At 45.5% G+C, this 25,249-nt stretch overlaps 1 protein-coding gene across 1 annotated transcript in view; it reads right to left on the bottom strand.

Moving 5' to 3' along the window:
* The window catches only part of PKHD1L1 (PKHD1 like 1), a 513,959-nt gene that overhangs the window by 198,290 nt on the left and 290,420 nt on the right, over positions 1-25,249 (bottom strand). Inside the window, exons 49-53 of the mRNA XM_078766275.1 lie at positions 15,538-15,674; positions 12,286-13,312; positions 12,021-12,212; positions 11,651-11,802; positions 9,070-9,232 (exon numbers count right to left, since the gene is read on the bottom strand). Coding sequence (XP_078622401.1) covers positions 9,070-9,232; positions 11,651-11,802; positions 12,021-12,212; positions 12,286-13,312; positions 15,538-15,674 — 1,671 coding nt within the window. The remainder of the gene's footprint in view (positions 1-9,069; positions 9,233-11,650; positions 11,803-12,020; positions 12,213-12,285; positions 13,313-15,537; positions 15,675-25,249) is intronic.

The following is a 25,249-nucleotide window of genomic DNA, read 5'->3' as shown; positions in this document are numbered from 1 at the left end:
CAATCCCCATCAAACCTTTTGTCCGCCCCATTCTTCCCTTTCTCCAAGCTATTCTGAAATCTCTGAAATCTCTGACACACCTTCAACAGCTCTCCCTACCTCTTCCTCCTCTTCCACATCGTACCCTACCCCTTCCCCCCCCCCCCCCCCCGTTCTGTATCCGATGCTCCCCCTTCCTCTTCATTAACGGTATGGACCTCAAACATCCGGGGCCTTCGCTCAAACTTGACTGATCTCTCCATACAGGTTGCTTCTGACAAACCAGATGTGATCTGCTTAACAGAAACTTTCCTCCTTCATGATGTGTCTGATTCCTTGGTATCTCTCCCAGGTTAATCCCTCCTCCGGTATGATAGACCTGAGCCTCGTCCTGCAGGTGGGGTTGCTATCTTTATAAAAAAACTCTCTTCCTCACTGGCCCTCCACTGCCCTCTCTCCACCTCACCCCCAGGAATACCTTTGGCTACGGCTTCCCCTTCGCTCCCACCTTTTGTTCATATGTGTGTTGTACCGTCCACCAAACAGTGATGACTCCATCTACATCTCACTGTCTGATAATATGGACCAACTTCCATCTACCCATCCCAACTCTCTCTTCCTCATATGTGGTGATTTCAATAATTGTCACCATGCCAGTTGGCTGGGTGTGGGTACCTCTCTCACCAGCCATGGCTGTTCAGCAAAGGACTTCTGCGACTCACTGGGACTGATACAATCTGTCAATTTCCCGACCTGGATCTCAGTCAACGGAGCATCTTCTCTTCTGCACTTGGTTATGACTAACTTCCCTGAAAATGTCTGCTGCTCTTCTTCTGCACCAATCGGTCATCTGATCATGTGCTTGTTAAAGTGGACATCTCTCTGACCATTCTAAGAGAGCCTCCTCAGCGTCGACGAGTCTGGCATTTCACTCAGGCCAACTGGCACGGTCTTCAAGCAGCCATCAATCATCTGGACTGGTCTCCCATCTCTACCGCCTCTGACATCAACTCATCCTGGGAATTCTTCCAAAGTAAATTGCTCTCTCTCATGCACAGATTTATCCCATCTCGTCTTCAGTTGTCATACCCTTCCTCCCGTCCATGGTACACAGAATCTTGTGGTGAGGCTGTTGCCCAGAAACAACTTGATTTCGTCTCCTGGAAAGCAAATCCAACGGAAGGAAATCTCATTTCCTTTCACAAAGCCCGAAACAAGTGTGTGTCCACCCTCAGGAGAGCCAGGAAACAATATCTCTCCGTTCTCAAGACCGAACTCTCTTATCTGTCTCCCTCTTCCAAATCCTGGTAGCATCTGGTCAAATCTGTTTCTGGTGTTTGTTCCCCCTCCATCCCCTCCCTCACCTCAAACGGCTACACGGCTGACTCCGCACGTGAAAAAGCTGAATGACTCAACTCTGTGTTTGCCTCTAAATCTTGTGTCCCAAACCCATCCCTCTCTGTGCCCACTGTACCCAGTCGTACCCAGCTGCTCCTGGACTCTGTGTCCTTTCCTCCTGCCAAGGTGGAAAAGTTTCTGTCAACCCTCGACTCTGATTCTGCAACTGGTCCTGACGGCATCAGCCCACGGGTCCTAAAATCATGTTCTTCCGCTCTTTCACTCCCTCTCTCTGTTCTCTTCACCCTCTCTTTTGCTCAAGGTCATCTGCCATCTGCTTGGAAATCAGCCAACATCACCGCTTTGCACAAAAAGGTGCAAAAACAGATCCTAGCAACTACAGACCAATCAGCCTTCTCCCAATTATCAGCAAAGTCATGGAATCCATCATTGCTTCAGATATGAAATCTTTCCTCTTCTCCAATGGCTTGATCTCTGACCATCAATTTGGTTTCAGACCTGGTCACTCTACTCTGGACATGCTGCTTCTGCTTTCTCAACAATGGATGGAGGTCCTCAACGCCAAACAGGAAATTAGAGCTGTCTCCCTTGACATTTCAAATGCCTTCGATACGGTCTGGCACCCTGCTCTGCTCACCAAACTCTCCTCTTTTGGTACCCATGGAAATCTCCACGCATGGCTGGCGGACTTCCTCTCTAGTCGTAGTCAACGTGTGGCCCTGAATGGGTTTCTCTCATCTCCTCTTCCTGTTCAGGCTGGAGTTCCCCAAGGCAGTGTTCTGGGCCCTGTGCTTTTTCTGGTCTTCATAAATGATCTCTCTGACTCTTGAAAATCCTCGATATCTCTTTCCTGACGACTCTACTCTGTGTCGCTCCATTCCTCATCCCTCAGATCGGCAGTCTGCAGCCTCCTCACTCTCTGCAGACCTGGACAAAATCACAGACTGGGCAAACAAGTGGAACATGTCTTTCAATCCTGACAAATCTCACACACTTACGATGTCTCTCCGAAAAGACTGACTGGACAACCCTCCCATCCACTTTCTGAATAATCCTCTCCAAGAAGTTCTGTCACTCAAGCTTTTGGGTCTCACTATCTGCCATGATCTTTCCTGTGAAAACCACATTTCAAATCTGGCCTCCAAAGCCAGTCGCCGACTGGGCATCCTCCGAGTGCGAAGTCCTTCCTTGGCACACCTGAGCTCCTCACCACTTACAAGGCTTTCATCCGCAGCTCTATGGAATACTGCTCTCCCCTCTGGTCTGGTGCTCCTGCCTCACACCTAGCTCGTCTTCACGCTGTTGAAACCAAAGCATTCAGAATCATTGGAATCTCCCGCGATGAAGCGAACTCCAAGGGCCTTTCACTCACTCACCGCAGGCAGGTTGGTGATCTTTCCGTCTTCTACCGACTCCTCTCTGGCTTTGCCCCCCCCAGCTCTCTCTGGGCTCTCTCCCCAAAATATTCCGACAGGTCGCACAAGATCTGCCTGCAACCCTCTTATGGTTAAACTGCCAAAATCAAGACTCTCTGCTCACCTTCACTCCTTCATTCCTCTTTTCTCCCGCCTCTGGAACAAACTCCCTCACTCTCTTCAATCCTACTCCACCCTCCAGGTCTTTAAAACAGCTGTTCACCACCATCTCTTATCTTCCCCAATCCAAAACCTTGATCTTTTCTACCCCCGCTAATTTCACCCCAAATCCTACACTTTTTTGAAATACCAACTTCTGTCCTGGAAGTCCTTGGTCTCCTTGTGTTTTATACCTCTCCCCCGCCCCCTTCCCACGCCTCCTCCCCCCAAGCCCTCTCCCTCCCACACTTCTCCCTGCTCTCAAATGTTGTGTTTGTGTGCTTCCCCTTCTCTCCCCATCTTGTCTTCCGCTCCCTCTTTTATATATTTTGTTTGTCTGGTTGATTTGATTGTGAAATAAATGTTAGCTCTTTCACGAGCCTCGATTCAGTATACAAAAAAAGAAAAAGAAAAAAAGGTAATGTCAGGTAAAATGTGATACTTGAGAACAGCTGAATGGATTTAAATAAATCTTGGTACAAGTATGTTTCATGATGTAATAATGTGGGTGGAAGCATATCGGTCGACGTCATGACGTCGAAGAGTGTCGATCTATTTGTGATTTATTATTAAATCTGATTTGTAAAAGACAACAAAATAATGTCATTAGTTAAATATTATACCAAAAAATTCAAATTACCATGAACCGATACTTAGCAGGCCATATTATGCAGGAATAAATATGAAAAGGTTGTGAGTGTGGTTTATATGTGTGAAATAAGTGAACTTCATGCTGGTAGAATCCGTTCAACTCCCATTATTGCCTTAAAATAATGTCACTGTTGTTGTGTGTGAGTTGACCCCTTCAGGGCCCATTTTGAGATGTGCCCCCAACTCCACAGCTCAGGATGTGCCTTGGCAAGTAAGATGATCAAGTCATGATCCACTCGGACAGCAACGGAGAGGTGGCTTAAGGATGAAAATTAGAAGGATCATTACACAGTAGACAAAAGCACCATTTTTACGGCGTAGCCCATAGGGCAAAGCCATTGAGAACAGTGTCCGTCTGTATGTATGTCCCCTCAAACGTATACCAATCAGAGCTGAGGATCTGGTCACATGACAGGTTTATGCGATTACGTCTGATGTCATTATGGCGGTACGGCGGCTGACTCTCCACACTCCGCCATTTTGATTTATATGCCGTTCATGCTGAACATATCGTCGAACCTGTCATATATCACAATCGCCACGCTCTACCTTTACTTTACTTTATTCAGTGTGAAACTCAAACAAACCGATCGTTAAAATGACCATCAAATATCGAAAGCATCGACGTTCCATCTCTTCCAGCAAAACGTATGTCCCCAACCCTTATGGGGTATATAGATTACAGTAGATCTTCCTTCAGTTCTGAAAGTAAAACTTACCTCACGGATGTCGGGATTTCTCCAAATTTCTTTGTTTAATGTTATAAACAGCATTAGCGACTGTTTAAAATGCTAATCATGTGTGTTTGTGGTTTATAATATTTTACAAGCCTGGCTACCCCTCGACTTTTTTGACATTTTCTTATGATACAGGCTGAATTTAAAATGGATTAAATTGAGATTTTTGTCACTGATCTACACATAATTCTCCATAATGTCAAAGTGGAATTTTTGTTTTAGAAATTTTTACAAAATAATTAAAAATAAAAGCTGAAATGTCTTGAGGCAATAAGTATCCAACCCCTTTGATATAACAATCAAAATTGAACAAAGGTGCATCCAATTTCCTTTCATCTTCCTTGAGATGGCTCTACAACTTGATTGGAGTCCACCTTTGGCCTGGTTGGACATTATTTTGAAAGACCTTTCAATATAAGGTCACACAGTTAACAGTGCATGTCAGAGCAGAAACTCTACCATGGAGTCCAAGGAACTGTCCCTCAGACCTCTGAGATATAATTGTGAGGAGGCATAGATCTGGGGAAGGGAATAAAACAATTTATAGAGTGTTGAAAGTTCCCAAGTTCACACTGAGCTCCATCGTTTGGAAATGGATATGGAACTATGGAAGTAACCAGTCTTCCTGGAGCTGGCCATCTGACCAAACTGAGCAATGGGAAAGAAGGACCTCAGTCAGAGAGGTGACCAAGAACCCAATGACCACTCTGACAGAACTGGAGTTCCTTGGCTGAGATGGGAGAACATTCAACACAGGAGAACAAAGGACAACATTCTCTGCAGCACTTCACAAATCTAGGCTTTATGGTGGAGTGGCAAAATGGAAACCACTCCCGAGAAAAAGGCACATGCCAGCATGGCTAGCGTTTGCAAAAAGGCACGTGAAAGACTCTTAGAACATGAGGCAAAATATTCTGTTGTCTGATGAGACGAAAATTGAACTCTTTGGCCTGAATGCACAGTGCTACTTCCGGAAGAAACCGAGCACAGCACGTCACCCATCTAACACCATCCCTACGTGAAGCATGGTGGTGGTAGCATCATGCTATGGGAATGCTTTTCAGAGGCAGTGACTGGGAGACCTGTAATGATAGAGGAAACAATGAATGGAGCCAAATACAGGCAAATCCTTCAGGAGAACCTGTTTCAGAGTGCAAAAGACCCTAGACTGCGGGGAAGATTTACATTCCAACAAGACAACAACCACAAGCATATAGCCAAATCAACAAGGGAATGGCTTCAGAACAAGAACGTGAAAGTCCTTGAATGGCCCAGTCAAAGCCGGGACTTGAATCCCATTGAGAATCTGTGGAAAGACTTGAAGATTACTGTTCACTGATGCTCCCCCATCCAACTTGACAGAGCTCTGCATGGAAGAATGGGAGAAACTCTCCAAATACAGATGTGCAAAGCTGATACAGACATACTCAAGAAGGCTCGAAGCAGTAATCACTGCCAAAGGCGCCTCTATGAAGTATTGACTCAGGGGGTTGAATACTTATGTAAATTAGATACTTACATATTTCATTTGTAATTATTTTGTAATTATTTCTAAAAAAAATAATTCCACTTTGATATTATGGGGTATTATGTGCAGATCAGTGACAAACAATCTCAATTTAATCCATCTTTAATTCAGGCTGTGACAACAAAATGTGAAAACGTCTCGGGTGTGAATATTTTCTGAAAGCACTGTATGTTTGCACAGTCTATTACAGGAAAGCCCTAATTCTCATGCCTCATGCCTTCTGATGCATCTATAGATTGAAATGACCATGAACAAGGGATCAAAGATGATGGCAGGCTGGAAAAACATATTGAAGAATGAAACTATGCTTCAAACTCGTACTTGAAATATTAACTTTGTCAAAATACAAGTAACGCAAACAGATGATGATGAAGAGGCAGATATGGATGCATATATAGAAGAAAGTAACAGAGGTGGCAGCGAGATGGAAAATGAGAGCAGAGACGACGAATACTAAGTACAATATTATCGTTTGAATATTATAGTCAGTGGTGACGAATACTAGCAGACTGGGCATGCTTTGTTGATGAAGTTTAGCTCACAGTCCACAAGGCCTTTGCTAATAGCTCATGGAGTGCTGCTCTCTGCTACTGGCTAGCATCCCAGCATCACATCTGCCGATTCAGAATTTTGTGGAAGCTGTCGCTCTCAAAAATATTGGAATCTTTCTTGATGAGGCCGAAGCATGAGGTCCATTGCTTTTATATCACAGGCAGGTCAGTGATCTATGTTTTTTTACAGCCTCTTCTCCAATATTGCTCCCTTTGTGTTCTCAGTCCTCTGACCTTCCCTATTTACTCCAGGATGATCACATTCATCCAAGTAACCCACTCCTAGTCCAAATCCACTTGGACTTCAAGGAAGCAGTGCACCGCCATCGCTTGTCATCCCCAATTCTGTACCATTATGGTTATTTCCCAGATTAACGTTTCCTACCCCAACCATTTTAATTGCTAGTTTCAGTGTTTCCCACCTCCTCCCTCTCCTATAATTGCATTTGTCAATTCCCTTGATGGTTGTGTCACTGTCCGTTCTACATTGCTATTCCTTGAGCCTTGCTCCTGGTAAAGAACTAGAACGGCACTCTTCAACGTCATGACGTCGACTGATATGCCTCCGCTCACATTATTACATTACAATACTTGTACCAAGTTTTAATTTAAATCCCTTCAGCTGTTCACAAGTTATCACATTTTTACTGGGTATGACCTCTGACCTTTTGCCTTTCACCTCTTAACCCCAAAATATAATCCGTTAATCTTTACATCATTAGACATATCTGTACCAAGTTTGAATTAGATCACTTCAGCTGTTCTCAAGTTATAGGCATATTACAGACTTTGACCATTGACCACTTGAGCCCAAAATATAATCAGTTCATCCTTGCATCATTCTACATAATTGCACCAAATTTGGTCAGAATCCCATGACTGGTTCACAAGTTATCGCAGTAACAGGATTTTTACCTAACATGACCTCTGAGCTTTGTCATTTGACCTCATGACCCAAAAATCTAATTAGTTCATCTTTACCTCATTATACATCCCTGCACCAAGTTTGACTAAGATCCCTTTAGCCGTTCTCAAGTTATCGCGGTAACTAAAACCTATCACGGATGGACGGACGGACAGACAGATGGACAACCTGAAAACATAATGCCTCCGGTGACAAAGGCATAAAAATAAATAAGCAAGAAATATGTTGTGCATAGCACGATACTTGTAAAATCCCTAAAATAAGTTGTTGACCTTTGGCCTATGTTGACCTTTTGACCTATGTTGACCTCAAAAATAATTAGTGGTTGAATTCAGTGATCTGATTTGCAAATCCTCTCCAAATTTCAAGTCAATCACATGAAAATTTAGGATTTCAGAAATTTGGCTTATGTTGACCGTTTCACCTTTAGACCTCAAAAATAATTGGTGGTTGAATTAAGTGACCAGATATGCAAATCCTGTTCAAATTTCAAGTCAATCAGATGAAAATTGGGGATTTTAGAACCTTCACATACGTTGTTGACGTTTGGCCTATGTTGACCATTTGGCCAAAATTGATATCAAAAATAATTGGTGGTTGAATTCAGTGATCTGATTTGCAAATCCTCTCCAAATTTCAAGTCAATCACATGAAAATTGAGGATTTCAGAAATTTGGCTTATGTTGACCTTTTCACCTTTAGACCTCAAAAATAATTGGTGGTTGAATTAAGTGACCAGATATGCAAATCCTGTTCAAATTTCAAGTCAATCAGATGAAAATTGGGGATTTTAGAACCTTCACATACATTGTTGATGTTTGGCCTATGTTGACCATTTGGCCAAAATTGATCTCAAAAATAATTGGTGGTTGATTTCAGTGATGTGAAATGCAAATCCACTTCAATTTTCAAGTCAATGAGATGAAAATTGAGGATTTAAGAAATTCCACCTTAAGTTGTTGACCTTTGACCTATGTTGACATTTTGGCCTATGTTGACCTCAAAATCAATAGGATTCTTTCTGAAAACCAACTACACCATTTGGTGAAGTTTCATAAAGATGGGTGTAAAATTGTGACCTGCAGGCGATTGACATACATACAAACAGACAGACAGACAAACAGACAGAATAGTGCACAAGACCAACCGATATCCTTGAAAATTCGTCATTTTTGTAGTACGGTACTTGCAAAATCGGAGAGAGAGAAAGAAAATGTTGGTGAGGGAGCTGCAACAAACCACTCACAAACACCATACACCATACACCACACACAACGCACAACGCGCGCACACACACACACAAATACGTGAGATAATATTGGACATGACTTCAGAAAAACACAGCCGCTGAGCTTGGGGGAAGTGATGCACCTCCCTCGAGCACTCAGGATACTGGTGATGCCATAGTTACGACATCACTTTTCTCCCATAGTCAGCCAGGGTATTAAGGAGAAATTTCATCCTCATGAATGCCAAGCCCCAGGATTTGTCGACACTATATTCTCTAACTACTGAGTGTCAAGTGAGGGAGTGGCACATACCATTTTTAGAGTCTTTGGCATGACTCGACCAGCCAAATTTGAACCACTGGCTAAAGGAAGACATTTTGTATACAATTAACGAGGCCTTCATAACATAGAGTCCACCAGTGTGGTGTGTGAATGCAAACACATCAGTGAATTTTTTTTTTTAATCATTCAAGTAGTTTTGCAGGAGAAGCCTACAAAAAGAACTACATTTTGGGTATAAAATAAAAATCACCTACCAATGTAGTAGATGCTGTTGGTACTGCTATTTAAGTACCAGTCTCCATTGCTGTTGACCGCGAAGCTGAGTGGCAATGCAGAGGTGTTACGAGGTTGCCCAGTCACCGAAATCCGGTCGGGTAACTGTGCAAGGTCATGTCTGATGATGATAAAGTCCTCACGCTGTGGAAAACACAGAGTAACAACAACAAGAGGGGTGACGGGGAGGAATACAACAACACAGAGAAACACGTTCATGCATTTCCCTTTGAATACTTCCCCTGACTGCAATTTTTCCAAAATATCCTTTTTCAGTTTTTCCTCATATTTTTTCGTTCCATCATCAATATACAAATAATGAGGGAACAGTCTCATCACACAGTTGCAAAACATCATGTCCCAAAGGAAGTAGCGAATGCAGTTCGAACCAAAATGATGGTAATCGACTGTCGAGAGTAGGCACCTCCATCAGGAAAACTTCCACAATCCTAGTCATCTCTCAAAAGGCAGAATCATCAGCTGAAAGACTGCAGGCAACACCACCTCTGACAATTGATCGGGCAAACAATGTGGACATGCAAAACCTTTTGAAGTACGAATTAGCTCCGGTGCCTCTCACACTTCCCAGTTTGCATGGCTCGGTGAGAAAGACACAACCAAAGCAAGTCCCTTGTATGGTTAGATAAAGGTCATGCTCTGCTGGGTCTCCCCGAGTCATCTGAAACAACATTTGGAACGATAGACTTAACGATGCTCCTTCGAATGACCTACACAGACACTGGCTCCGACAAGACATTTAGAGAGCTTTCGGATCAGCTGTTGAGAAGAATCCTTGGAATGAAATGCAAGTACATTTCAGTTGTTGGTGCCAACTACCCGAGTCAAGAATCTTTCAAATCAGGAGAAAGAGCCTGCAGATGCAGTCAACAAAAAAACCACCTTTAGAGGCCATTTTTCCCCGCAAGTGGGGGTTTGCCTTTTTCGGGAACCGTGGTTGTTGTTGTTTTTCGGTCCCCTTTTTGAAGCAATGTTTTACGGCCGGATGCCCTTCCTGACGCCAACCCTTTTTGCCGCCTTTAACGACAAACAGGGAATTACCAGTGAACTGGTCCTCAATTAGCCGACCTCGGAAGGATGACAGGCTGAGTCAACCCCCCTGGCGTTAATTCAGCGATCGACCGGGATTCCAACCCAGGATCCTAGGATCCTAAGCCGGCACCCTAGCCGCTAGCCCAACACCAGGGAAGAATCTTTCAAATCAGGAGAAAGAGCCTGCAGATGCAGTCAACAGATGCAAGAAATTTGAAATCCTTCACAGATGACACCCCTTCCAAAACCTAACGACTGAAGATGATATAAAATGTACAAAACAAAGCAAATACGGTAAACTTTCTTATGGAAGACTGGATTTTGAAGTGTGAGGAGACACTTATGCCGGGCTGTGAACTCTATCTGTCGGATGGGTTTATGACATAAAAAGGTAAGTCAGAGTAACCCGTGGGAGCCATCATGATGTTCCTGAACTGACGGCTAATTATGAAGAAGCTCATTCTCAGAAGTTTTTTCCACATCACACATGCAAAGCAACCTTTGGCAGTTGACACGGTTATCTTGCAGAGTTTGGATTCGTATGTACAGTGCATTCAGAAAGTATTCAGACCCCTTCACTTTTTTCACATTTTGTTATGTTGCAGCCTTATGCTGAAATCGTTTAAATTCATGTTTTCCCTCATCAATCTACACTCAATACCCCATAATGACAATGAGAAAACAGGATTTTAGAAAGTTTTGCAAATTTATTAAAAAGAGAAAACTGAAATATCACATTTCCATAAGTATTCATACCCTTTGCTATGACACTTGAAATTTAGCTCAGGTGCCTCCCATTTCTCTTCATCATCTTTGAGATGTTTCTACACCTTGATTTGAGTCCACCTGTGGTAAATGCAATTGATTGGACATGATTTGAAAGGCACACACCTGTCTATATAAGGTCTCACAGCTGACAATGCATATCAGAGCAAAAACCAAGCCATGAGGTCGAAGGAACTGCCTGCAGAGCTCAGAGACAGGATTGTGTCGAGGCACAGATCTGGGGAAGCCTACAAAAAAAATTCTGCTGCATCGAAGGTTTCCAAGAGCACAGTGGCCTCCATAATTCTTAAATGGAAGAAGTTTGGAACAACCAGGACTCTTCCTAGAGCTGGCCGCCCAGCCAAACTGAGCAATCGGGGGAGAAGGGCCTTGGTAAGAGAGGTGACCAAGAACCCGATGGTCACTCTGGCTGAGCTCCTGAGATCCTGTGTGGAGATGGGAGAAACTTCCGGAAGGACAACCATCACTGCAACACTCCACCGATCTGGGCTTTATGGTAGAGTGGCCAGACAGAAGCCTCTCCTCAGTGAAAGACACATGAAAGCCCACAGAATCTTGTTTCTCACAGTCTGAGAGTCCTTTAGGTGCTTTTTTGCAAATTCCAAGCGGGCTGAGAGTGTGCATACCTCTAGGGTCTAGATCTAGGCCATCCTGGCAGCCACGTTGGTCTTTTACGAACCTAAATTGTTAAATAAAAAATAAAAAAGTACAGTACTACAAAGAAACCTTTAATCCGTAGAAAGTTGCTGAATATGAAATGTTGACAATATGTTGAGCATTTTCAAAGGCCCAAATGTACGTTTCTCTGCTCGGCAGCAGGGCCATCCAGCCTGGTGCATGAGTAAGGCGCTTCCTCAGGAACGGCACGACACTGACTCCTGTTATTCACACAGTCGAGGGACAATATCACAATAATTTGACCAAAAAAAATTGTGTATTCATCCTGAACTCTCCACCTCTTAGTGTAACCTAACGATCCCATGACAGGACTGGGTTGCAATATCACACAGAAATTACATGTTTTTTTCTATGGAAACCAAGAGTTTAATCGTCATTTCCGAATATCCATTTCAATGAGCACCGTTCACTAGCTTACCATGTGGACTGCTCAGCAAAACATTCTTTCCCTGCAGGCTAGATGGATTTACTTTATGGAAAGCAAGACGATGGAAACGCATGCCCGGTTCACAAACAGCTCCCGGCACTCCACCACTCCATTCGACCGACACAGAGCATCGTGCTGGGTCAAGCAATGCACTCTGGGGTAACACCGTACTGCCTGATTGCCCTGCAAACAAGAATACAGTTTCCTCACCGATCAAGTTATTACGACTGGCTTTGTGCCAAAGGACACGCCATACCTGTGAGGGACCCATCCAAGTCGTAAAAAACAGCCTCATGCTCCCAGTGAAATATGGCCTTGAGTTTCACATTGAAAAACGCAATTTTCGAAAATCGCTGTGCCCATCCACCGCAACGATCCACACACACGCCTACGATCGATGTCACACCAAGTGCAGCACAACCAACTCGGTCAAAGTTCACAAAAAGTACATTTGACACTGGCAGCCCATCGCTGAAAGGCAGCACCAGACCGTGGCGTGTGCAAGTCTTGGAGCCCAGTTGGGGAAGATGGCCGACCACTGTCAAGCCAGAAAACAGAGCACCACCATCTTCTCCCCAGCCGTCCACATATCCAGAGAACACACGCTTAGCTTCAACTCCAGCAGCTTCATTTGCAACAACAACAAAATCGTGGAACTGTAGTGCACCACCATTGACCCACTCAGCCCCTTTCTCACAGTGCCATGCAGTTAGAGAATGAAAATGAGCTGGCTCTGGATGCCTGCGGGTGTTGCAGGACCCGCTACGCATAGGGTAGTAATGTTCAAAGATCCAGAGGCCAAACCAGCCAAGAGAGTGTGCAGAATTATTACGAAATTCCCCAAGAGGTAGGCGTTGCTGACAAATATTTGGGTCAAACGAGGGTCCATCTGGATGCTTGTTCATGCGGTACCAGTAGCCAAAATGGGTTCCACCCGCGGCAGCATTGTGTCGTATCACGTTGTCTGGATTTGTGACCCAAATGGCGGCCGGGGTCACATCATCATTGAGCAAACTGGTGCTTTGACGCACAAACACAGCGAGATTGTATTCCAACACATTGTCTCTCTCCGCACCATCCTCGATGAAAAGTGCACCACCCATGATGTTAAAAAGAACGTTGCGTGCCACAGTAAGGTTGTGTGTGTTGTGCACCGTCACAGCACGATTGTATGTGTGGTGTAAAGAGCAGCCACGCACATACGACCTGTGAGCCACATCCCCCATAAGGTGCCAGTGGATGGGGTAACGGCCAAGCCGAAATGCTTGTCCAGCATGGTAAATCTGTTCAAAAACACAAAAAACAAAACAAAGAAAGACTACGTAAAACGAAAATCATATATTACCCAGACTAGCACAAAGATAATTATATTTTCTGGTCTTAAATGCTGCATTGAGAAGGAAATACAGAATGAATCGTATTTAACAAATCATGCTAAAGCTTCTTCAAAGTTGCACTCAAGAAAATTCACAAAAAGTAATAAATAAATAAAAATTGTAGGGCCACCCATTGCAAACAAGCAGTGTGTGAGCTGTTATCATGCTACAACCTCGGTATCAACTGGAGCGGCATTCGGGAGGGTGCATACCTCCGCCAGGCTGGAACAGTTTACGTTTTGTATCCCAATGATAGGCCGGATCTGGATCCAGACCTGAACCAAAATCGAATCAGCTTGTTCTTGTCACCTAACCTACTCATCCACCAAGTTTTGTCATAACTCGTCCATAACTTTTTGAGATATCCTACAATATATCGTTTTTGGCCCAATCTCTCAAAGGTGAAGAATCACTTTAAAGTAAAAACAATCTCGGATCCGGATCTTCACCATAATCTCATCATTTCGTCCTTGACACACACCCAACCTTTCCACCAAATTTCATCCGAATCCGTCCACAACTTTTTCACATATCCTGCTCAAACAAACACAGGCAGACATTACAGGGGTGAAAACGTAACCTCCGTCCACCTTCTGTGGCATGCGGAGCTAACAAACCAAACTTTTTCTTTTTAGCAAGCTTTTTAACAAACCAAACTTGTTTTCTTTTCAAGGCCACCCCTTGGGAAGGCAATCGATCTCCCATGAGCCTTGATAGCTGTATGACAAATTCTGTCATCTTAAAAATCACTGTGTGGCCGGCTCCGAAGCAAGGCATGCAACGTCGATATAATACGTATGGCGATTTCGATCAGGTGTGAGGTGCAGTGTTATGGTGGTGTCATGCACACCTGATGCAACATGTTCGAGTTTATTTTCTCCGTTTTATTGATCTCGGTATTGTTACGTGCTCCTCACCGACCCCCTGGTCACGGTGTACCTCCGAGCCCCGAGAGGAGTCACGGAAGAAAAATGTGTTATTCTGTATGTCATAGATCAATGGTGAAGCCACACCAATTGTTACTCACAAACAAATATTGTATTAAGATCACACAATAATAACAGTACAACAATAATATGAATCAAAAGTACAATCAATATCCTATGATGGTACCATCAGTTTTGTAATATATAACTCACTGTGCTCCAAGTGAGTGAAACAAGAACATCCCCAATGTCTCTAATCCCCGGCTTCAAGCCAACGTCGATCTGCTCCAGCGATCGACATATCAATGTCCAATCGAGACCAGAATCCCGTTGGGTTGGCAGTTACCGTCCCTGCTGCCAAAACTGTGCAAAGGCGCCCTCCAGGCGACTGGGAAATCCAAAGGCGCCCTCCAGGCGACTGGTAAATCACACCCTCGGGTATGGACGTTCCGCGGCTCACCGTCGGCGACACGCAGACTTTCCACTCAAAAGCCACGACACACACACACACACCCCAGATCGGCGTCTGAATGCGGTGAAAATGGTCGAAACGAGACGAAACCGTGAGCGAAACGCAAGTCCTGCGCGAGTCAAAATGGCCGACGGCCCAGTCTCGTGGCGCAACGGCACGACGATGATTCTCTCCTGAATCGATCGCAAAACCTGACACGCAGGTTAATCTGTCAAAGCGATAACCACTCTGTCGCAGGAATCCCTTTCCTGAGAAACCCGAAAGTTCGCTAGTGACTGTTGTTCGCCAACGTTCGCTCCAGACCGCAAATAGCTCGGCTCGTTGTCCGACTCACTCACTCCTCCTTCTTTTTTTCCTCTTCCTCCTCGTCGTCCGGTTCCCGATCCGGTTTCCGATTTCTTTTAACACTAACTTTTTCACCTTTTGAAAACAGTTCATAAACAATAAACCTTTTGAAAACAATAATAGTACATGGAATCAGAAATGTTTACAGTGGATGAAAATCACCACAACGGAAGTGACGAATCCGTAACAGTATTTTCTTTTCCTTGTTTTTTTTTTGCAGTTTATTGCATGTTTAAATTTGGCATTTTCAAAAAGCATTAGTAGTCATATTAATAAACCTCCACCCCTTTCCTTCTCTTTCTACAACCATGAAAATAGCGATAATTTTGGACGGACCCCAAAACACCTTTACGGTGCATGTAAAAACTCCATCTTGTAAAAATGCTCACCTCCACGTGCTCAATCCTACCAACAGCAAGGCCAAGGCTAGGCCTGGGCGCATGAAACATGATGCAGCCACCAAACTGATCACTGCCCATCTCTTCCCCAAACCGACCTTGGAAGCAGGTCTGTGTAGCAAACTCACCTGTGGGGTGGCAATAGCGTTAATCTCTTCAGCAGCAAAACATAATCCAATGGCTCAAGACCTCTTTTCTTTGTATGAACTGCTTATTATTTCCCATATTGCACTCCGCACGTCACATGGCAAATTATTTCCAAGCACCGAGACAGGTTGCCTGCTGTAACTATATTTTGTGGTCAAACACAGCCCAAAGCATCCTAAACCTTACCTTTCTGGATCCATTGAGGTATTAAACACCCTCATTCAATAATTATCAATCACTATAGTTCTTGAGATGGTCACTTACACCATCCTCTCAATGAATGAAGTGAGGGTTACTGCTCCAAGTATCTATGGAGGTCTCTACATTAGGAAAAATTTTTATCTCCAAATAGGGATATTATATGAACAAAGGCGAGGCTCATAAAAGACCAGACAATAGTTGGACACAATAATCAGGCAGAGAGATGGGTGGAGGGGTGGGGCCAGGGGAGCGTCGAGAGGGGGAGGGTTAAGGTGGGGTCCCTGCCTCCAGGCCCGGACTCCGTTGAGGGGTCCGAGCTTCTGCTGTAATTTTTTTTTGAACAGTACAGTGAAACCCCTCATCGTCTCATGCTCACTTCCTCATCGTTACATTTAAACCCAGAAGCTGATGTTGCTTTCCTTCTTGGCTTTCTTGCTGGAAATGGAACGACATTTACCGCTGTTAATGGTACAGTTTTAAACTTGACAGAAAATGATTATTAACCAGAAATTAGCGTTACAAAGAAATAGGTTTTTATCATCTTTGTCCAAAAAAAAATTATTAACCATCTTCTCACGTATTTTTTTTGTGCCAATCTTAGGGAGAAATAGTGTTCAACAGTCGAGGGAGCGAATTGACTCGATCGGTCCAAACATCCCGCTATCACCTTTATGTTCGATCATAAGGCTACATAAAAGTGAGCATTTGTTTTTTTAAAGTTTTTTGTTTTTAATTAAAGAAAGTTCCTTAAAAAGTTGTAAAAGAGAGAAAGGGTGGGGTGGGTGCCTCGAGGTTGTTTGCCTTGGGACCCGGGCCGGCTCTCGACGCTCCTGGGTGGGACACATGTGAGGGGTTTGGGTTGGGTTAGGTCGGGTTAATTGGTGCAGAAACGATTGGAGTAAAGATGGTGGATGACACGAGATTGTCATGAACAACCTGCATTAAGCCACTCAGAGGAAAGAGCGGCATTGAACAATGTCAGGAAAGCGGTCCACAAATGCGAGAAAGGAAAAGAGTTGTAAGCCTGGATTTTGGGAGTTAAACCAGAATGGGATTACTGGACGAATTTGACGATCCTTGAGGAGATGGGGATGGTCAGAGGATTGAGAACGCAGAGGAAGCAAAATTGGAGCAGAGGCAGGTAATATTAAAAAGAAAAGCTTTGTGCTTCGAACCACATGGCGAAGATTCCAATAATATTCACGCTTTGAGTTCCATAGATTCTATAAGACGCAAATGTGATGTTGGGGTATTATCTGAAAGGGGAGAGCAGTACTCCATAAGACCATGTCGGCTGTGTGTAGGTGTGATTAACGCTGGGAAGGGTTTGAAACATCCTTGAAACATCGCATCCTCGAACCAATACGGTCCCAGCACACTGCATCTAACCTTCAAAATACACATACAATGTCTATAGAAAGTCTACACCCCCTTTCAAAAATTTCACCTTTTATTGCCTTGTAGCCTGGAATGAAAATGCATTAAATCAGAATTTTTGCACATTTATTTACATATCGTAACCCACAACTTCCAAGTGAAAAACAAATTCTACAAAATTCAGAAGATTAATTAAAAATACAAAACTAGATTATCTTGGTTGGATAAATGTCCACCCCCCTGAGTTAATACTTGGTGGCAGCACATTTGATGGCAATTACAGCTGTGAGTCTGTTGGGATAGGATTCTACCAACTTTGCACACCTTCATTGGGCAATATTTGCCCATTTTTCTGCACAAAACTGTTCAAGCTCAGTCAAGTTGGGTGGGGAGCATTAATGGACAGCAATCTTCAAGTGATGGCACAGATTTTAGATTGGATTTAGGTCGGGGCTCTAACTGGGCCATTCAAGGACAATTATCTTTTGGTTTCTCAGCCACTCTAGTGTAGCTTTGGCTTTGGCCATCCCAATTTCAGGTTTCTTGCAGAGGGCATCAGGTTTTCCTCTCGGATTTTTCTGTATTTTGCTCCATCCATTTTCCCTTCTATACCGACAAGTGCCCCAGTTCCTGCTGATGAGAAACATCCCCATTACATGATGCTGCCACCACCATGTTTCATACTAGGGATGGTGGTCTTTGCACCAAATGAAACTTTTTGCATTTGGGCCAAAAAATTCCATCTTGGTTTCATCAGACCACAAATCTTTTTTTGCCACATGGATTCAGAATCTCTGGAGTGGATTTTTGCATACCTCAAATGGGACTCAAGGTGGGCTTTTTGAGTAATGGCTTCCTTCTTGCCACCCTACCGTACAGGCCAGACTTGTGGAGTGCGTGGGATACTGTTGTCACAGTCTTTCCCATAAAGGCCTGTAGCTCTTTCAAAGTTGCCATTGGCCTCTTGGTAGCCTCTCTGATCAGTCTCCTCCTTGCCTGGTCATCCAGTTTGGAAGGACGGCCTGATCTAGGCAGGATCTTCGTGGTACCATAAAGCCTTCCACCTTTTAATGATTGTCTTGACTGTGCTCCAAGTGATATTCAAGGCCATTGAAATATTTTTTATACCCATCCCCGGATCTGTACCTTTCCACAACTTTATCCCGGATGTCTTTTGAAAGCTCCTTGGTGCTCATGGTTGAGTCTTTGCTGTGAAATGCACTACCCAGCAGAAGAAACCTGCAGGAACAGCTGATTAAATTCTGAAATAATCAAAATCACTGCAATTTCACACAGGTGGAGGCCATTTAACTTGGTGTGTGATTGGTTACACCTGAGCTCATTTACAATTGCTATTATAAAGGGATGGACATTAAAGATGGACATTAAAGATGATGGATGCATTAAAGGTTTTGTATTTTAATTGATTTTCTGAAATTTTTAGAATTTCATTTTCACTTGGTAGTTGGGGTTATGATGTGTAAAAAAATGTGGAAAAAGTTTGATTTAATGCATTTTAATTTGATTCTATAAGGCAACAAAAGGTGAAAAATTTGAAAGTAGTGCAGACTTTGTATAGGTAATATATATATATGTATATATATATATATATATATATATATATATTGATACGGTTCTGAGATTTGTATATATGACACCATTAAAGGTTAAAGGTTTTCCCCCCATAGTTAGTCCACGAGCAACACGTAGGCCCACTTAGAATATTAGCTATGTCATAGTATGTGTAAGAGTAGGCCATTTCCCGAGTAACATCTGCGTTGTGTAAAGAAATGAGCTTAGGTCCTTTCATTTTGCGGCCACCCTCTAATTCTACCGATGGGCAAACTCGATCCCACGCCCCAATTGGCTGAACCCTCCGTGTGTCACGCTTTGGCTGCCAGCAGCGTTAGCTGCCCTTTGTTTGCTCGAAACTAGTCCAGTGACACGAGGTAGGCCCGAAAAGAGGGATGAGCGCAGGGGTCGGGGTGTGGCGGAGTCGAGGAGCACGTCAGAGGCGGTGACGGTAAGGGCTATCAGCCAACCGGGGCTCTGTGGGCATGGCGTGATAGGGCGTGGTCAGGGCGCGTCTGGAACGTTCCAGAGAGTTCGCTGGGCAGGGCTATATAAGCCTTCGCACAAAGCCCTTGAAGAGGACTTGCTACCAGAGGACTGCCCTTAAGAGGACTTATGAGAAAGGACTCGGAGCACTCGTATGAAAAGGACTGACCCGGAGTTATGAGAGAGGACTTGTTGGAGAACTTACGAGGACTCGCGTGCACATGACAGTATCGAGAGGATTTGTCGGAGGACTTGAAGGAATTGAAAAGCACATTGTTAGCGCCTATTCGCTTATTACATACGCAGCCACGTGAGTGATTAACCGCCAGAGCCCAGCCCTACCGTTCGCCCCGTAATTATCCCGTGCGCGCCAACGACATGCGGAGAGCTCCTGCCGTCTACTATTTCATCTACTTCGCGGTGCGAGCTGGGGGCCGGAGGGAGAGCTGCCCGGACGCCATCCCTGGACGTGCTGACCTGTTCGTCTGCAAACCCCGTGTGAGTGTGTCTGAGTGTGTCTGAGTGTGAACGGGCCCGTTTGTCCAGGGAATAAATTAAGACTGTGATTAAGGACTGCACTGTGTCTTCTTCTTCTTCTTCTAATCATTGTACATCGTGTAAATAAATCTTGGTATTCCTTTTCTTCCAATTCGACCGTTTCTGTGATTTCCATCATTGGGTAAACGTGGCACGATTACGAACCGCTTGGATCGGGGTCTAGTCATTGATAACGGCTCGGGTCACGGGTTCGCTACCGCTCGGCGTATCCACCAACACCCGTGATTCGTGCAGGGCTTATTTCCTCGTTTCTGGGCAGCGCGATTAATTAGGTATTAGTGATTATTCCTACGACCCTACTTCGCGCTGTCCAGGAAGGACGTCATAGGTCCCGGGTCCAGTCGGCTGGTCAAAGACAAGGGGACTAATACCCCCTTGGTAAGGGGAAAAGGCCGGCGCAGAGATCCGCAACAATATATATATATATACATACATATATATATATACATACATATATATATATACATACATATATATATATACATACATATATATATATATATACATACATATATATATATACATACATATATATATATACATACATATATATATATACATACATATATATATATACATATATATATATATATACATATATATATACATATATATATATATTGTTACAGACACGACTTTGATGTTAGGGTGGGCCGAGCGGAATGGCCGCCGTGTCCGCACAAGTTACCCGATTATACTCGAACGTTGACTAAATCGCGCTATGCTAAATCAATGATGGAAAAGACACAACGGCTGGATTAAAATGACACGACACCAAGGGTTCAGTTCTCAAGACCTCCGGAGGAGGTTATATTAGGGCGGAAGGTCAGATTACAACGACAAGAGGGACAGCATAGGAAGACAGGCACTTAGACACACTCTTATAATAGCCCCGACAGACGACAGATAAACAGGACAAAAACTGACTCACACGGGGATTGATGGCAAGGAAAGGCAGAATCGATGGCTCCAGGTGCACCTGGGCTCAGGGCAGGATCGACCCGGTCCGGTCTAGAGATGCGGGGAAGTCGCTCTCAGCGCTGGAAGGTCGCGACTTGTCTTCTTCAGTCGGGGGCGCATCTCACGTCACGTCCGGTAAGTGGCCGCATATATCCGGCGGGGAGTGACACGCCCTCGGCTCGTTAGCTCCGCCCCAGATGGAATCGGCCCGTTGCTTCTCATTGGGTGCGTGCGGGGGGGGTTACCTGCTCCGCCCTTGACGAGGGGCTGACAGGGAGCCCCTTCGTGGTAACCCCGTCGGTGCGCATGGTCAATGGCGGCTAACCGAGCCGGTGTGAGGACGCACACTCCCCCGCGCCGCGCCGTTGTTGTAGTTGTTGTAGTTGTTGTTGTAGTTGTTGTTGTAGTTGTTGTTTGGGGAAGAAGATGGGAGGAGGTATGGGAAGGTCCTAAACTCACTACTGGTGCCATATAATCACATTCTGGTGCAACGAAGAGTCAGAATTAATGGAAACGAGTCCTTAACTGACATAGACTAAGAATAACTAGCAAGATGTCCGAAAGTTGTCTACGTGAGATGCGGTGGACCTGGGCACGACATTTAATGGGGGAAAAAGGGGAAGGTCGGTTCTACAGAGTGTTATTTACAGGCAATGGGACTAGGGAATGGGGGATTGGGGATAGTTGGGGAGTATTGGGGAAATAGGGGAGTATTTACAAGCGGATATTGAGGCCAAGTCCCATATCCGCAACATTGCACCCTTCTCTACCCTCGGGGCGTCCCGACCCGATAAATTTTTACCTATTTTAGTGTGGCACTCAGATGTAGTTCCCTCTACTATTAACTCTACCCTGAGTGCGACAGTTTTACAGATATTCACAAATGAGTAAATATGTCCCCCTGCGACGTTGCACCCTTCTCCTCACAGAAACACACCCACAGGATAACCGAATCCGGAAAGAATTCGCAAACTAAACATACAGCCGGTAGGGAGCATTATTTACAAGACTACGCTGATATTTACACTACGATCCAGGACCTGTTTTTGGAGGAACACATGCAGATGTTATGCATAGAGAGAGCACGCATGCCAGCATCGATACACCAACCCACGAGTGCTCTGTGGCCTTACGGCCTTTAATAACGTGCAGAGCACCCCTTCCCAGCACCAAAAGCACCACCCCATCACACAGTCAGCACCATCCGGTGCAGTCACCATTGTTCAATGAATAAAAATAAATTCAACAACCCCTAACCCTGCAGGTGTCTCTTGCTCTTCGTGTGGTGCACGTGGCCTTCTGGCTTCTTTCAAAAAAATAAAGAAAGGCGCCAACCGCGTCCATTTCCTTATTGTGGCCGTCAGGGTGCCAACTATTAGTGGTTCACCTGTTTGGCATAGGTGCCACGTTGACCCATAGGTCCTTCCACGGGTGGTGCTTGGCCGCAAAAGAACTGCGGTCCATTGTGGGTGGCCACAAACATTGCGGTCCATATGGTGTATCGATCCAAGTAGCAAGCAGCGAAAGTGCAGGCCCACAACTGCGAAGCCAGCACCTCTCTCTCCTCTCTCTCTGCCCCAAAGCCAGATCCTCGGAGGTGGGAGACAAAAGAAGCAGACAAGTGAGTAAGGTGGTAAGGGCGCAAAAGTGCACGCAATATAAGATGATGCACACTGGGGGCACATGGGAACCAGGTGAGACAGGTACGTTCCTACCGTACGCCCCCCCCCCACCAGGTAACCTACATGGCCCCTCCCTTACCCCTTACTATATCCACAAAACACAACACTACCCATAAACATCTACTTTACAAATCAACAAACGTCCCTACTGTCTTCCCCGTTCCTCCCATATACCAAATTCGTCTTCTCTCCCTCCTAACCAATCAAATTTGCCATTTTCAACTCTCATCAAAATTTGCCATCTCCAACTCAACATCATAATTTGCCATTACCAATTCATCATCAGTCCCTCCTAGGGAGGGAGAGATGGAATCACCCCAATGTCTCATCCACGTCGTGATGCGTCTCACAAATCCTCACAGCAATTCTCATTTCTGCAACACAAACAAAGAAAACACAGGTGTGGAGTCATCATCATCACCACAGGTAAGTGGCTGCGTATGGTGCGACAGGTTCATCAATCCTAACTATTTCCTAAATGACTTTACAACTTTACACTACCCGGGGTCTTTCTCCGGCCAAACCATTGGCCCTCTTACACTATGGGTTCTAAAAACCAATTCCCATTGGCCAAACTGTGGTGCTTTCCAATTTGGGGTCTCACTCCCCCGATTCATCTCTCGGTGCCCTCGCACAATTTCGGGGCTGTGACGTGTACCTCTCCCAGCGGGTCTACCCACCTGCACACCCCCACCACTGCAGTTGCCTCCGAGCTTACCTGCTCCTTACCCTAACCTAACTACCTGGGGAAGGCCCTCTGGCACTCTCCCCACTCGGTGCCCTCTCTGGCACTGGGCTGCCCGATCCACACCCGGGATCCTCAGGCACCCACTCACAACTACCGGCTCCCAGAGCCCACCTGCGGCCTCACCTGGCCGACATCCTCACAGTGGTGGAGTGCCCAACCAACTACACACACTAACAGGCTACACGCCCAGCCATTTCCACAACACTAATGCACCCATCCAAATACCATTCTGTCACCCGCACCACAGATGCCAATATCCAACCACAATTTACCTGTACCCTCTACCTAACACTTACACTACCCGCCCCGGGTATCCGTGATGGGGGTCCACTCTTCCCCCATTCACACCTTCGCACCATGCACACCACTCCGTAACACTTACTCCAACTCTCTCCACACACCTGTACCTGCACACCTGTGCTCTCACACCTGGTGCCGCCTGCACCCTTCTCTCCCCAAGCGCATTCGCGCTGATCCACACACTCACTACTCATACACTGCTCCACACACCTGTCCAGTTGCACACCTGTGCAATCACACCTGTTCAATTCTCACACACACGGCATCATCTCCTCTAACTACTCCCCTCTGAAACTTGCGCTTCCCAGTCGTCCCTTTAAACTATTGCGCTCCCACGTCATTATAATCCACACTAATCTACCTGCGTCCCCACTACAGGTATCAGTCACTAACTAAACTTAACGTTACCTAATGTCATCTTCTAGGGCCCTATCAATATAACCTAACCCACCCGGGCTAGTTTTCACTGCCATACACCCCATAATCTATTGCTCCTTTGCCCCACATGGGAAGGGTGGCAGGGATGCCCCCCTTACCCACCGGGCCCATCGCTCACTACCAATTTTGCACATCAAATTTCAACAAATCAAAAATTTGCCAATCACTGCCCATCATCTGCCAATCATTACTGCCACTCCTTTGCCAATCATCAAATTTTGTTTTTCTCTAATTTCGGGTCCAAAACACTAACCTCATCACCCAGTCTACTCACTAATGCCTCTCGGTGCGCCAATTCCTGTCCAAAGCCCGGCTTCGTAAAGCCAAGCCATGAATGCGGGTTGTTCTGTGCCAGCGGCTGGACGCGTCCGGCACTCGGTGCAGGGACGGAGGTTTACCCGGGCCGAGATCCCACGCACCATCTCGGCACGGAGCCATCCCATGGCCCGATCTCGACCTGCCGGAATGCCTCAACAAAAAGTGGTCGCCATGACGACCCTTCCTATCCAGCTGCCCGCTCCGCCTAGTGGAGCACGGACGCGGCCGTTCAAAGCGAGGCCCGGCACGCACCGAGGGCCCGATTCGGCTAAAAGTCGACCTAACCTTTAACCCGGTTACCTTCGATGCCTCACCTGCATGCTTACACCCCGCAGCCCATTCCTTGCTCACACATCCAGCCGTTTCCATGCTCCTCGTACCTTTCCTTACACACCCAGGTACCCTCATTCCACTCACAGCCTTGGTCACACACCTGACCACCGAACACTTTGGCACACATTCGTTGGTCGCACACCTCACCAACACACCTCTTCGCACCCCCTCCTCGGTCACCTCCTCTGTGACAATCACAGGTGTGCTCTCCCCCGCACACCCAACCACGTGCCTCACCACCAATTCCAGCGTGCATTCCCACTCACGCTCTACCATTCCAGGTGTGCTTCCTTTCTCACCTGTCACAACCAACTCACGCTCCGTGTCACTCTTACTACTCTCACCACCACTCTTGACAACGCACTCACCCTTACTCTTGACAGCGCACTCTTTCCCCATGCACCTGTCCGTCACACACCTTTCTCGTGCACACTCTCCCGTTACACCCTCTGTAACACTTACCACACCGCGCTTCCATGTGCCCCCTCGCACACGCGCTACGACCGACTCACTCTCGCCAGCACCCTCACTCCTTGGCACGCACTTTTTCCTCACACACCCCAGAGTCGGACTTCCTCGCACA

This window comes from Myxine glutinosa, chromosome 12 (assembly GCF_964187855.1).
Source record: "Myxine glutinosa chromosome 12, kmMyxGlut1.1, whole genome shotgun sequence".
Taxonomy (NCBI): Eukaryota; Metazoa; Chordata; class Myxini; order Myxiniformes; family Myxinidae; genus Myxine; species Myxine glutinosa.
This window is presented reverse-complemented; position numbering and strand designations above follow the sequence as displayed.